At 40.0% G+C, this 15,346-nt stretch overlaps 1 protein-coding gene across 1 annotated transcript in view; it reads right to left on the bottom strand.

Annotated features, from left to right (window-relative positions):
* LOC124163636 (lipase member H-like) overlaps nucleotides 1-15,346 on the bottom strand; it is a 29,088-nt gene that overhangs the window by 6,779 nt on the left and 6,963 nt on the right. The window contains exons 2-6 of the mRNA XM_046540680.1: nucleotides 12,717-12,906; nucleotides 12,264-12,412; nucleotides 9,940-10,197; nucleotides 4,154-4,339; nucleotides 434-602 (exon numbers count right to left, since the gene is read on the bottom strand). Coding sequence (XP_046396636.1) covers nucleotides 434-602; nucleotides 4,154-4,339; nucleotides 9,940-10,197; nucleotides 12,264-12,412; nucleotides 12,717-12,906 — 952 coding nt within the window. The remainder of the gene's footprint in view (nucleotides 1-433; nucleotides 603-4,153; nucleotides 4,340-9,939; nucleotides 10,198-12,263; nucleotides 12,413-12,716; nucleotides 12,907-15,346) is intronic.

A 15,346-nucleotide genomic window follows, 5' to 3' on the forward strand; every position in this document is an offset into this window, starting at 1 on the left:
ACACAGGGGCACGTGTAGGGGAATTTTACACCTGCAAAAAGTCATTTTTGGCTAATCTAGTTGCACAGCGGAACCGTTGTAATTGACAATAATTTTTCCTTGGGAAAAGATATTCGAGGCACATTTTCACGAAGCCTTCCCATAATGATAGAAAAAAGCTTTACTTTGTTCGTTTGCGATAGTTTATTTTCACGTAACAACTATCATGACCGAATATTTCACCAATTAGTTAGCATTGACACTTATGAGATTATCAATGTTTTGGTCAAAGTAGGCGTGGCTTAGTTACCCAAGCACTCCCATTCCTGCCACATTGCGCTCAACGCTCGAAACCTGTGGTGCCCCCTCCAGTATATTTACAACCTCCTTACATTCAACTCATTGCATTCGAGAAACCAGTCGAGGTCACTCTGCGTGATCAATCTCATCTCACCTTGCAGGAGCCGGCTGTCCCATGGGCGCCTTCCGAAAGATATCGCAACTCAGTTTGTTATTGTTGTAGTCATCGTAACTCTTGCAAGGCAACGAGGAGAAGTTGATGGAGTTGATAGATTCGGCGTAGAACTGCCAGGCGCGGCTGTGGGAGCAAATGCCCATTGTAACTGCGGAAGTAAGTTAATTAATAGAATGAGAACCGGTTAATAGTCAGTACACGCACCTTACTTTTTGCTTTCTTATCTTGTCTTAAGACTCTTTCTATAGATATTAGAAATACGAGGCTAAGAAAGGAACAAGAAAACAATAGGTTTTGTTCCTATTTACACCAGACTGCATTGAATTGCGTAAGTATCTAGTAAAATTCACTAATTACTAAAGAGTATTAGTACTCATAGTACCCATATATTCAGAAAATTTAAGCCAATATTCCAGACGGAAATTTAGTCAATTAATTAAAGGTATGGAGTGGCAGCAAATTAAGTCAAGTGGTGTACTCGAGCTACCCATTATTTACTCATAAAAGTCACCCAAAAAATTTAAACGAAAGAATACATATTTCTTGATTGAAGCTTTCGCGGCTCATGGTGATTAAAAGAGAGAAAGACATACGGGTGTATGCCGGGTGTCGCAATGGAGATTGTCCCGACGTTTCGCGACCGACTACTGGTCGCTTCTTCAGGGGAATGATGGCGGGATTTGGTTATAGCTGCCTTTTTATTTCAGGTGAGAGGGGTGGGCGGAGGTGGTGAGGAGTGAGGACGGGGAAGATGACGAAATGTTGCGGATGAATGGGTTCCATGTACTGCTGATTCTCAATCCGGTATCTCTGTTGTAATTATTCTTGTTCTTCCTCATTTCTACGGCTTCGCTGATGAGTCGGGCTTTCAATTGTTTTATACTCGCGATGACTCTTGATTTTTCGAAGCCGATCGCGTGTCCGGTGGCTTCGTGCTCCGCTACGGCTGACTTTGAAGAGTAACCCAGTCGAATGGCCCGCTTGTGCTCTTCTATTCGAGTTAATGAATTGAAAGAAAGCATAATTATAAATGGAACTTGAGAGCACTTGCGCACTTCAGTACAATGAACACCAAAAATGATTTTTTAAAATGTATTTAAATTAGTCAACTTCACTAGTTTCAACACTGCTTCGAACCTTTGCACACTGAACTAATGACGCCACACCTTGACTAAATATTCACAATCTAAGAGGTAAATCCTTAAAAAATATATTTATTTATTTACAAAAGACATGCAATACCTATTCAAAATCCGTTAAACTAAATACATATACGTAATTTAAGCAAAGTCAGTGGAGTGGTTTTCGTTTTGCGACGTTGGTTCTCGCGATCCTAGCGGCCAGCTTGCCAGCTTCGGGCAGTTTTTCGCAAATATCTTTCTTATATCACTATGAACTTATACTTTCCCGGGCATATTTATATTTATCACAAAATTTTGCTCCTGATGAATGTCGTCTCAATAACGTCTAGTTTCAAACAGCTTCGCTATCTCGAAAAAAACCGTGTTTCTTCTTTAGAGCCTATGTTAAATTATTCTAATTTTATCATCAAATACCTCAAAAAATACACGTGGAAATCCCTTTTTCTTTGAATCACTGAAAGTGCGTCTTTCAAAGAATGACCACATTTTTATCAGAATCACGTTACTTATCCCGAGGCGCTATAAAAACCTTAGGGCCGTTTTACAGGATGTACCTACGTCATTACGCATTCTGACGTATGTACGAAGGTGTAATCAAAATTGCGTCGTGTGAGCCCGTGAATTGCTAGAACACATGCAAGAATGCGTGGACGTGAGACGGCAAAATTGCCCCTGCACTAATTCCAAGCTCGCAATTTAATCATGTCTTCAGTACTAACCTGAGAAATAAACTATGCCCCGTAAAAATGGCATCTATATCCTATAAATCCCACTTCCGACCACTCACTCACTCACTAACTCATACAAATTTTTGGGGAGAAAGAGACGAGATACGACAAAAAGTCTTCTGACAACAAACTACCTAAAATTATCTGAAACCCTAGCAAAAATTGTGAAAACACTAAATTTCCTATTATCTATCTGCTATGCCCATGAAATGAAATTGCAAAGGTCTGATTATTGAATATTGTATTGTCACCGTAAGCAAGCAGGTATTCATATTTTTTAAACCCGTCCGACGATGGGATTGTCGCAGTTCACTCCTTGGAGTCCTTGCGAGACCTTCGGGCCCAAGGGTTCGTAAGGCTTCGGCCAGGCTAGAGGGGAGAAATATTTATTGCTTCTCTCCCGTGCAGGCAAAAATCACGAACTTCCGCATCCCAAGGGTCACAGCGCACCCAAAGCTGAAAAATGAATCAATTAACTTTTTTTGGACGGACAGGGCTACCCTCCATGGGCGTACCCAGAATCAATACTAGGGGGGAGGCAAAACTAGCTGTGAAAGTTTTTTTTGCACAGAAAAGGTTAAGGGAACAAAAATTTTCAAGGAAATTATGATAGCAATTTATTAGTTTTTATAATTATTTGCTCGAAAAAATAATTATTTTTATTTTAGTTCCATGTCTTATACTAACATCATTTTTCTTCAAAAGGAAAATTTGTTAATACCTTTTGTTTTGAAATAAATTTATTTTCCATTCTGAGGGGGGGGGGCAGTTGATCCCCCTGCCCCACGCTGGGTACGCCCATGTTACCCTCCATGCAGACTCCACTCCACGAGTTGTTGACTCACTTGGTTCCGGGGGACACCCGGGCTGTCCGTTTCCTCCTCCGTTGGGGGAGGAACGGAAAAACGAAAATACGTAACTTTACTTTATGTTTCCAATGACGTGGGTTTTATTATTAGTAATGGAATAAAGAACCTGGAACAAAGGATCGAGCTCAACCCCCTAGGCCTATACTAAATATAAGTCAACAACAAAAGCCCTCTAAAGCACGAAACAGTTTCGTTCGGAAATTTTCCAATAATTTGTACAACCTTGCTGATTGGTCGTGTGGGTCCAAAGTTAAACATTCTTTTTTTCTATTCTTGTCTGGTAATGGAGTTGTAGACTGTGCATGTACGGTGGATGGTGTCTCGGATTTAAATATTTAAATGATAAAGTCAAAAAACATAAATTGAGTGAAAAAATATTAATGCTTGCATTTCCGTGTCCGGTAAAGTTGACAAAAGAGTCCAATTAGATAGTGCGTACTGATTAAGTATTCAAAAAGTAAATGAAGAAGTGTCAAAAACCGTTAAGTATTAAGTAAATGGATAGATGCCAATAGTATAATTAAGCTTTAGTATATCTAATAGTATTTTTTAATCGAGCTTTATTAGGAAAACTGGGTATTTTTGTTTGAAAAAAACGGAACACATGACATCACAAATTTAATACCCAGTGCCTTAAAAACTCACTGAAATACTCAAAATATTCAAAAATGTTGACCCCCCGGTGGAGTGTCCCCCCCCCCCATAATTTGACTCACGAGCCGCTACTGACACTGAGGGGCAGGCACAATAGTTCTAGCACGCGAATTTCACCTGATTCGATAAAGAAGAGCATATAGTTTAAGTGTTGAATAATTGCACGGATTATGCAAACTTGGATACTATCAACTAGCAATCGTAAATACAAACGCAAATGTAGAACAAACCAACCCCTTTTGGCCTTCTACTCGGTGGTCGTCAGTATGTTATCCTCCATTCACACCCTTTGCTTTGTTCACTCACTTCTGTCCAAGGAACAGCCTGGCTGTCTCGAGCCTCCGTTGGGGAAGAAATCCACCCTGCCAATGGGTTCCGTGAACCCCAGCCACCCTGCGCACGTGTGGATGACGTCAACGAAATCCGCGTCTGCGCTGTCCAACCTGGTGGACGGATCGCTCAACTTGAAGAGGGGACCAGCTGGGTCCAGACCTGCAAGGGAAGAAAAGATTTGCAGTTTTGCTGTCGTATGTGTTCACCTTCTTCTAATCATAGGTTAATATTTAGAATCGAATCGTTTCTTTTTACCAAGAAATAGTGAAAATAATTTCACTAATAATAATGTAGTATCTCAAAATTCGCTGCAGTTTATCAACATACATAGTTGAAATTCAGAAAAAAGAGTTTAAAAAATAAAAAAAATACGAAATCAATCAGATTGGCTTATAAAAATAATATTAATTACAATTGGAAAAAGAATTTTCAAAATAATATCATAGAATTATTCATAAAATTGTTCTATTTTTTATAAATTGTACAAAATTACTTAGTTTTTAAGTTTACTTTTTCATACAAACACAACAAGATACTGTCAACAATACCCACGCGCCATTTTTAATGTGTTTTTGTGAACTGGCTTATTGGGGAGAGTTTCGACGCGGAAATTCTGTGAGGTCAAATGAAAAAATTGTAGTGATCAAGAAATAGAAGATTTATATTTACCAAAACATGTTTAAATGTTTTCTTAAATTACGCGAGAGAATAGCCAGTTATATCAAACTATATTTCGGGAATTTAAGTATACCGGGACTCGCCACGGTGATAACGGGAGTCACCCGCAATGCACAAATTGTGCGAAAAATCCACAGGGAAAAAATCATTCGCCTTGACCGGGATGCGAACCCGGATCCCTCGATTTCCGGCCGAGTGCTTTAGCCAGTTAAGCTACCGAGGCGTCATTCTTCGCTGTGGAAGGCGAATCCCGGTCAAGTCGAATGAATTTTCTCTGTGGATTTTTCGCACAATATATCTCGGGATTTTTACCTTTCACTTTCGATAACGGCTAGGCATATCTCTTTGTCGTGAAAACATCCGCCATTTTGGAATCGTGCATTGCCGTGGGGCAATATTCGTCACTGTCGTTTATTTTAAGTTAGAGGAAAAAAATCAGCATTTCCTTGCATGAAAAGTTTGGAAATATTATTTCCATATAGCATACATAACTTATATATTCATTCATTTTCGCACAATTTATATATTCAGGTAATATTCTACAGCTCGGAAATTGAAATCTACCTTTCGGCCATTTAAAATATCAAATAATAGGTAAAATTTAATTTTAAAAAGCTATTTGTAATGCGAAGATGTTGTTCTCTCTATAAAAATTCAATGAAGTGCACCAATCAAATATTTTGCCGATGACGAGATGAAGAAGACGACCATTTCGCTGTTTTCACAGTTTTTTCCCGTGATTTTCTTCAGTCTTTCGACCGTAGAAGCTAAACGTTAACCTTTTCACAATGTTTAATGATTAATTGTTGTGGTTGAACAAGCAATGATTAAAGCGATACATTTCACGACCGCATGGAGCTTTGGCAGAATTTCATATGGAAGCTAAAAATTCAGCGTTATACCTGTTTTTGCGCCGATGTTTCATCTTTCTTATATAATAATGGATATAATCTGAGGTTTCAAGCGAAATGAAGTGGAAACGGAGCATAATGAAGAAGCAGAAGCAATTTCCATAAATCTTATGTATATTTTCGACCAGTTTCGCTTTAGACCTGATGATGCTGTAAGCGAAATTGCTCCTCCTTCTTCATTTTATATTAATGACTTGGTGGAGACGCTATCATCACTGGCCATCGGTCATCAGTCAGCACTGGTCGTCAGTAACCACAGTTATCACTAGTACTCGTCCCTCGACGGTGGTAAGTCACAATGCAGCCGTCTGAGGGAGTCAGCGCGGGCCATACGGTCCGTGCAACCGAAGCGCCTAGCTATCCACCCGTGCAATCACCAGCGGTTCCTCTCCTTCCCGAGACATAGATAATATCTTTAATTTTGGATTTTCTAGACGCACAAAATCATTAATTGATGTTTGTACATTTAATTGATTTGTAATTGAGATATTAAATGGATGCAAACTTTGGGTAAAGACTAGATATTTGTGTGTGATTATTCGCTTCTTGACATCAAGGACAACAGAACCCACTTTGAAATAACGACCCGCGACATAGATACGGTGCGGGGATGTCACAGAATCAGCAGCTTGACTTGCGGAAAAATCAACCTTAAACTGGTATTTATAAGAAGAATCCTCGTGAAATGCGATCAGAAGGTGAGAGAGAGAAGCTGCCGTACCCTTGTAAGGCCTTACTTGAGGTACCGTGTAGAGAGCGTGTGTGACCCTTATGAAGTAGGCCTATCAGCTGAAATCAATACAGTGTACAGAGTACAGTGAAGGGTGTCCAGATTTGTGATAAGATGCTATGGTAAAAAGTGCAGCGTTTCCAAAATGTTTAGCGATTTAAGATGGGAATCTTTACCTGAGCTTAAAGGAAAAATTGGGCTTTATCTAGTTAGTAAATTTGGAGAAGCGTTACTCAGAACTCTCAGACATGAAAAAATACGCTTCTGCTATCGTCGTACTAAGGTAGACGCGATCACGAGAAAAATATAAAGGAAATGGGCAGCAGAACAGAGAGATATAAAAATGCCATTCTTTCCTCGCACGAGATAAAAGAACTGCACACGGAGATAATTAACCTCTCATTAGGAGAGATTATTCTCTAGTACAATGTTTATCGATGCAAGGATTAGCATTGAAAAGTTATGAATTCAATAGATCACATCATCACGTATATAAATTTCGGTTTATACCCTTAATTATACCTTATTTCCCATTAGCGACGCGTGTGGTGACTTCTGTAGACCCATTTAAATGCACGTTGGAGCTTTAGGGACAGTCTTGAGGATCCTCTTTTGTAACATTGTCCAGTTTGTCTTTCAAGCGGTGTGTCACGAGGTATATCGGGAGGCTTCTCCGTCCCAGTCGAAACGGAAGCGTTCGGGGAAGTGTCCAGGAAGTGTTGCGGGAGTGTTCAGGAAGCGTTTAACGGTATGCGGACGCTTCCCGGCAGCTTCCCGAACACTTCCTCAACACTACCTGACTGTCGACCCTTCGCTTGCCGAACGCTTCCTCGCCACTTCGTGTTGAAACACTTCCCGGACGCTTCCTCAACACTTCCCGTCTCCCGAAACTTCGGCTTCGTGGACGCTTCCTCGCCACTCCCGGGTTGAAACGCTTCCCGGACACTTCCTGAACACTCCCCGTTTCTCGACACTTAGGCTTTGCGGACGCTTCCTCGCCACTCCCGGGTTGAAACGTTTCCCGAACACTTCCTCAACACTTCCCGTCTCTCGAAACTTCGGCTTCGCTATTTTGGTCATAAGACTTCCTCAAAGGATTGTTAATTTGTAAATAATAAAGTATGATGGAAAGGGTAAATAACAGTTGAAGTTGCATTTGAGAGAATTCACAAACAACCCACGTGAAACGGAGCGTCGATGAAGTATTGCGGGAATGGAAGTAGCGGCCGAGTGTTGTGGGAGCATTTTAAATGTTATCACGGTAGTACACTAGAAACAGCTACGGCTTTACACAGAGCAATTTATGGTAGTGAAGACGATGGACGTGCCGCCGTAGATTTCCTGAGTCCCACCGCCGCCAGCGAGGGTTGCAGCAGGTCTAAGAATTACCGTATTATTACCAAAGAGCGGTAGACAGGTAGTTACCGAATCCGACTCTTACCCGGATCTAGGGTCTAAGGTTCGGTTCTTGGACGCGGATTTTTTTTTCATAAATTGTTTTTACCTTTCATTTTACAAAAAACTTCTCTTCATTATTATTTCCATGATTTAAAATTAAAATTTTATTTTCTACGTGGAAATCTTTTTTTGCAATGTGGCAGCGTCAGGTGTCGGATGGACACTTCCTGAACACTTCCGAAACGCTTCCGGAAGCGTTCCAAGTGGGCCATAATCTGCTTCCCGGACACTTCCGCGACACCTCCTCAACACTACCTCAACACTCGCCCGCCACTTCCCGAACACTTCGTCCGACGCTTCCGCAACACTTCCTCAACGCTTCCGTTTCGCCTGGGGTGATTGGTGCGTTCAAGGCCCGTTTCATGTGACATCCCAATGTTTTCCCAAAATTTGTCTGAGTAATACTTAAGTTTCAAATACAGATGGTGATATTCTCCCAGATCTTGTCGCGCTTGATTTATGGGATTAGGACTGAATTTGCGATTACTTAACAACCAATCAGCCACTTCTTACAAGCTGATTACATGTCGTCACCATCACCACTACTATCGCTTAACATTGTAAAAATGTTATAGCTAACCAAATAACCATTATACCTGATGCCACATGGTGAAAGACTGGCTCGTGTCGAGGCTATGGGAAAGCTGCGTGCGTAAATCTCTTTACTATACGATACTACCTCTACCTCCATCTCATTCTCCATCTATATCTCCACTTCCATCTCTACCTCCTCACTATGCGAGTACCCTTAGTTTTGAAACCAAAGATTTTTTCCACGAATATTACAAATGAGGATTCTCAACTCGGCCTATGCGTTGTCACCAACCACGCATTTGCAAAGGTCATACTGCAAAATATTAGGAAAAAGTGGATCGCATTGTACTCATCACCGCGTCGCGGACATTTTTGAAAATCGATCAAAATGCGACCGAAGTGGTAACAGGAATCAGCCTTCTTCTTCTTATCCTTCTCTTCTTCTTTATCTAGTCCCCTTTTGCTATTAGGCGTCGGGGTCCACCAGCCACTTTCTAAACTCCCTCCTGTTCTGAGGGAGCCGCTTCGCATCATTCATACTCAGCCAGTCTCCCCACAAAACCTTCCCACTCCAATATTAACGTAGTTTAACCTTGGAATATTGATATTCCATTGTTTATTGTACCGTGGTGGCCTGACGGCGGTTTTACGGGTTTCCCGCCGTCCTTAGGGCAAATGCCGGGCCAATACCACTCCCGTACCAGTGTTCAACCCCAAAATGCTGAAGAGGCGCAAGCCAAAACAGCTCCACGAGATGTATATATTATTGCTACTTTGTTATCTTGTTACATTTATATTTTATGCATTTTTTTTATCTCGTGGAAAAAACCTTGTTGAACTGAACTGCCTTCGCCGTCCTCTTCCTCGCCTTACCTCCGGTCTTGCTTCCATCACCTCTCTTGGTTTCCTATCCTCCTCAATTCTTACCACATGTCCATACCACACAAGTGCTTCCCCATTTTTTTCCATTGCTTCAAAAATTGAGTCTTGCTGGAATTGGGCTCCGATTGTTCATAATTGAATCAGCCTTCCATGGGACTAAATCGGGCCTCATCTATGTAGTTCCTTTGGTTTTAGGTAAATAGGGAAGGTTGATATAAAAAAATGGATAATAACTTTTGATGACTTTGAAAAGTTATAGTAAAGGGTCGGTATATTGTACTAAGCACACTTGACAACATATCTGTTGTACATTACATGTTGTATTTCATCTTACGGTCAATTCAGTCATTATGTTATTACGCACAAAATATTTTTTTCTCTAGGCATTGAGTATTTTGGTTCTATGTGTTTTCATTTCCGCAGTTTATGAAATTTGAAGTTAGCCTAAACACAGGCTTATTGCCTTACAGGCTTTCTTACTTCCTTTAGTGGATATAATAACCTGTAAAAAATATGGATGCATGGATGAATATAATATATTATTATAGTATTATTTTTTTACTCACCGGTGATGCGGCCAATTTTCTTGGGCTGGTTCCTGAAAGTTTTTCCCGCGATCCCCATAACGTGTGCACCCAGGCTGTGGCCGATCAGGTGGATGCTTCCCAGATCAACGCCGCCCCACACTTGCAGGAAATGCACGAATTCGGCCACGAACCCACCAACGGAGATCGTCTGGTTCTTCACGGCGTAGTAGTTAATGCTTAAGGTTATCCGCGACCAGTCCACTGCAATCAAGTTGACCTCGTGGAAACCCATGTACACTGCAGAGAGAGAGAGCAGAAAAATATGGAGTCGTAGCAGCAACAAAGTTCTTGTACATTTGTATTTAAATTATTTTCATTTTTATGTCACACGATCTCATTTTCATCAGTAAAATTATTGCACAACCGAAGACGATGGGCTAGTTCATCAATTTTCTTTCATTGTTGACGACAATGTTGTTCCTTAAATAAAGAGACCAGTAATTTTGGTCCATTCTTGAGTTACTTGCGAAGAAAAATGGATACGCTTAAAGCCATATTCACCACAACTTGGCATAATTCGATATATTCGATGATATCTCATAGTTATAGATGTGAAATATTCAGTGCAGACCATGTATCAAAAGTGAATTCGGTGGAGGAAAACCTAAATTGCTCATATACCAGATGAAAGGCATTACTTTCCTACTTACTAGTGGCTATTTTTAAAAAGGGCCTTTCTAAAAAGCCAATGACTGTTTGAGGTCGATATTCAACGCTATATATTCTTGTAAACAAGTAGCCGCTCCTCTCAAATGGCCAGCTCCTTTGTTACGCCAAATCAAGCCAAGTTAAGCTGTTTGAGGACAAGACTTAGCCCTTTAGAAATAAGTTAATGAAATCACGAACTCCTGCCGAGCAATTTTCAGCTGCTCCTAGACTCCTAGAGTTTTTTGGTGTTGCTCACACTTTAGAAAGCGGTTTCTTACCTAAATGACCGATTCTCCCTGAAATAGTAAGTGAACTAACCCTCTCATGTTTTAAAGCCACATATGGAAACCCTTATTTACTTATTTTTCACTCATATGTTTACCTAGCGTGTGTTTGAGCTTCCTAATTCTTTTTACTAGAGAGCTGATATTTTGATAAATTTCACGCATTTTTTTGAATGTCCATGCTCACCTGGCAATTCAAGATTGTATTTCAAAAGTAAAGTGACGATAGTCTCTTTAAGTGTTTCCGTTTTTTTCTGCATTAATAGTATATGCAACATAATGAACTACGAAACTGAAGCTCTTCGTCTACACTCCTCAAGCCTTTCTATAGATACAATGATTGTATTAATCAACACCTACATTTTACAACAACTATACCTGTTACGGACTACTTCATTTAAGAAGGTAGGTTTCCCAAGCTACTCCTTCAACAATAATTTTTTTACTGTCTAATAAGGTAGATTATGAATGATTAAGGGACACATACTACGAAAAGTATCCTTCTTTAGGTCTGGCACCTACTTTTGGAGCTGTTAGAGATGAAAATCAGCTGTTTTAACTCTCACGTAAATAAACTGATGAAGTTACTTAATCCTGCGAAACGGGTCATCGCTTCCCAAGCTACTCCGTGATTTATCTTAAGCCCCACGAGGTTTGTTGGTGTTTACATTGTAGTGAACGATTCATTTTCTCAACGAGCTATGAACAATAAATAAAAGCTCTAATGACGCAAACAACTCATGAAAAGTGCGCGACAGATTAAAAAAAATATCGAGCTTACTAGAGAATGGATTAATGGTGATATTTTCCGTCGTGAGTTATCTTTCCCTCCTATATAAATATACTTCTCTCAATAAATTGCGATGCTAATAAAAAGAGAGGGCAAAATTGCCCCTCTAATTAATAAAAACTTTAGGACCGCAAATAAAAGAAGGAAATGTGGAACAGAGAAGAAGAGAGATTCAAGCATAGAAGTCAGTACTGTTAGCCTCTGCACAGTTAACATATACATATATTACGTTCAACCAAACTCGACGGTAAACAAGTAGTGAGAACTCACTGCCTCTGATGTCCTGCACACAACGGGCCTGGATGGACGATTGAAAGCCGTGGGTCACGAAAACATTAAAGGATCTGTACCCTATCACAAGCAACAACAAAACCACAGCCGTTTCTACAAGAGTTTCCTTTCTTCCTATTCTCACTTGAGAAAGATGGGCTGCGTCCCATCGAAAATTCGAAAGAAATAACTATTCCGATGCAGCTCTAACTACCTTAAGAGAGGAAGACGACGCGACTTGTTTGAAATTTTCTCGTCAAAATTCGGTCTGAAAATAACACATGGCTTCAGATAGGAGAGTCAGAACTTACTGTCCTTGATGTCATTTACGCAAGGGGACTTGGCCGTCGATTGAAAGCCGTGGGTCACGAAAACGGTTGGCTTCAAGCGGTCGAACGAAGATCTCCTCAGCATTTCTGCGTCTCCAAACTTCAGAGTCTCGCCGGTTGCTGGCCCTCGCCTGCTCCAAGTGAAGAACATAATGTTTTAGAAAAACTACATCTACTAGGAAGCGTCACGTGGAGTGGCATTGCATGGGCGCCAATCTGGCCTTTTTCAAATGAGGTTAAAATTGACCATTAACATTCGTTTTAACTGGGATTTCTAATAACAAATAATTAAGTAGCATATTATGAATACACTAATGTTAGGTAATGAATCGCAAACAATGCCTTTCGTTTTCTTTGACGAAGGAAACTATCCCACTGGTCACCCCCTGCCAAACACCTCGGGTGTGGCTTGCAAGGTATTATGTAGATACTTGCCTAGTGTACAGAACGTAGACCAAGTCGTCCCTGGTGGCCTGCACGTAGTCCGCCTCGCCGTATATTAACCCGGGCGTGGGCTCCCCGTTTTCGTCTGGAAAATACATCACCTCTGGCCATGTTTCATTGCCTGAAGGCACGCTAACCACATGAATTGTCTGAGGATGTTGGTCATCTGTTGAATTGGACCCTACAAAAGAACAAAAATTTAACAATAAGAAGATCAAGGTTTTTCGGTTTTTGTAACGAGTCACTCGCAAGGAATCTAGGGCCGTTTTCCAATTCGCAATTATTTCCCCTTCGTGCAGTTTTCATTCGTCAACTTACGGATGTGATGACAGCGAGGGTGGATCCAATCGGCTAGGGCGCAACGGAACGAAGGGTAAATGAACAAGGGAACACGGATGCTCTTTCGTTATCGTGCCCTCTTGGGAAGTGGACGTGAAAATGGCGGCAGTGGAAAACTCAAAAATCTTGAACTGGAGCTGTAAGTAATTTTGTGTTCATTATGTGTAGAAGGAGCGTCCAATCAGTGCCAGAAAAGTCAAAATACGAAGTAGTCTAAATTACAAACGTAAACAAACCGAGAGGCATGGTGAAATGGATTCTTAAATCAACCACCAGACGTCCTAACACTACCCTGCGGTTTCACATTTCGCTACTGTCAAAAGTTCGCATTATTTCCGTTCACACTTTATGGCGCCAGTAGAGCATTAGTAAGAGAGCAGGGTGCAAAGGAGAAAGGGAACGAGGGAATGAGTGTATTCTACGTGGATTTGGAAAACGGCTTATATCAACATGCTACCTCGCAAGCTGCCTAAAAAGCCGTGTGGCAGGGGTAATACAATAATACCACATGGCTAAACCACACTCGGAGCTATTAAAATTGAAAAAAAATAATTGAAGAAATAAATGAAAGGTAGGCTACTCAATAAACGATACTATTTCGATTGGAAAAAAGGACAAATACATCACTTATCCAATGAAATATGCCGACCACAATATCCTATCTGTTGAATTATTTTTTAATGAATCTTCACCGCTTTCCTTCAGGAGAACACGGTCTACGCCACAATTAAATCGAAACTTGAAGCACGCACGTGGTGTAAGGGCTCCATATAATATATCTATATATTTTATTCCACATTTTGGTACATGAAATTATAACAGCTTACTTAAGCATGAGTTTTTGCATATTAATAATGAAAGACGTGGATAGTAGAAGAAACAAAGTGTCTTTCTTTATTATTGCGCCACAATATTTTTCGCTCCCAGTTAAATATAAGCAAGAGAAAAAATGCTTCAAACTTCTCCGCTACATCTATTACGCACAGTTCCCAAGTTACTTAAAATTGTCCATGGAAGGTCACGACGAAAAGGACATTACAAAATCATTTAATAAGTAAACAAAAAACAACAGTCATCCTCAACCACAAAATAATCTATAACCATTAATCTCGTCAAAAGAGCAATTTTGTATATTAACAGCATGCGTCAATAATTATGAAGTCCCTGAGTCTTAGTATGATTTCAAACCACGTTGTTCCTCATTGGCCCTATTAAATTTTCAGCGCGTTTTCATGAATATGAGGCACAAGATGAAAGGCACTGGTCACAAGCTTGATCGGGCATTCATGGTTTGAAAGGAGTTGATGACAGGAGAAGAATTTAAGAATTTGAGGAAAGGAAAAGTGTAGGGCAACAGTTGCAGTATAACACTATGTGCTCTTGCAATGTTTAGTGTAGACAATAACCATACTTTTGATTGAAATAATGCTGAAATTTTAGATTTTGGAAATAACTAAAAAAAGATAAATTAAAGAAATGATTCTTATGCATAATAATAAAAATAACTGCATTACAAGATCAGACAAACAACCTTAGTAAAATTTATTTTTATATAATTAATAAATATTGATGGTAACCATGGTATTTCTCTAGCCTAGCTACAATCGATGAACAAAACGCAAATAAAGTATGTCAAAATCCTAGTCTTTTCTTTTTCATCTATGCACAAAAGCCTTTTTTTTTATATTTTTACCACATTTTTATAAACAATGGTTCATCTCTTCCTGTATTAATCCATTGTAAATCATTCATGGCCATGATGAAGATGCAATATAATATCGAAACGCTGGTAAATATTTTTCATTTCATTAGACTGACCTACACTCTCTAGTGACCTAATGGTGAGTGTGATTTGTACCCCGTTTACACTACGATCGTATCGACGTTGATCCGTACAAGCGTAACCTCAAAACGTCGTGTAAACGCGCAGAGTTACCATCGTAGGCCTTAGTACCTAACACTGCCGAACTTACCATGGTTAGCGCTAGTGCGCCGAGAAAAAAGAGTTAGGAAATGATGAACGATGCACAATTCTTTCGCGCCGTTGCAATCTTGATACGATAATTGATATTTCATAAATAACTCTAATGTGTCTAATATGTATGGTAACGATTGAAGGCATTATTGAGCAGGTAATGGAAGGACGAAAGGGAAAGTTTTTTCTTATGTTCTATTTAGCAAATGACATCGGATATTCTATACCAGTTTTACGTATTTCTTTATTTACAGGTTAACCCATAACCATGTATCCTTACATTATACTTCACAGATGGTGAAAATAA

The sequence above is a fragment of the Ischnura elegans genome, chromosome 8 (genome assembly GCF_921293095.1).
Source record: "Ischnura elegans chromosome 8, ioIscEleg1.1, whole genome shotgun sequence".
In the NCBI taxonomy this organism is placed as follows: Eukaryota; Metazoa; Arthropoda; class Insecta; order Odonata; family Coenagrionidae; genus Ischnura; species Ischnura elegans.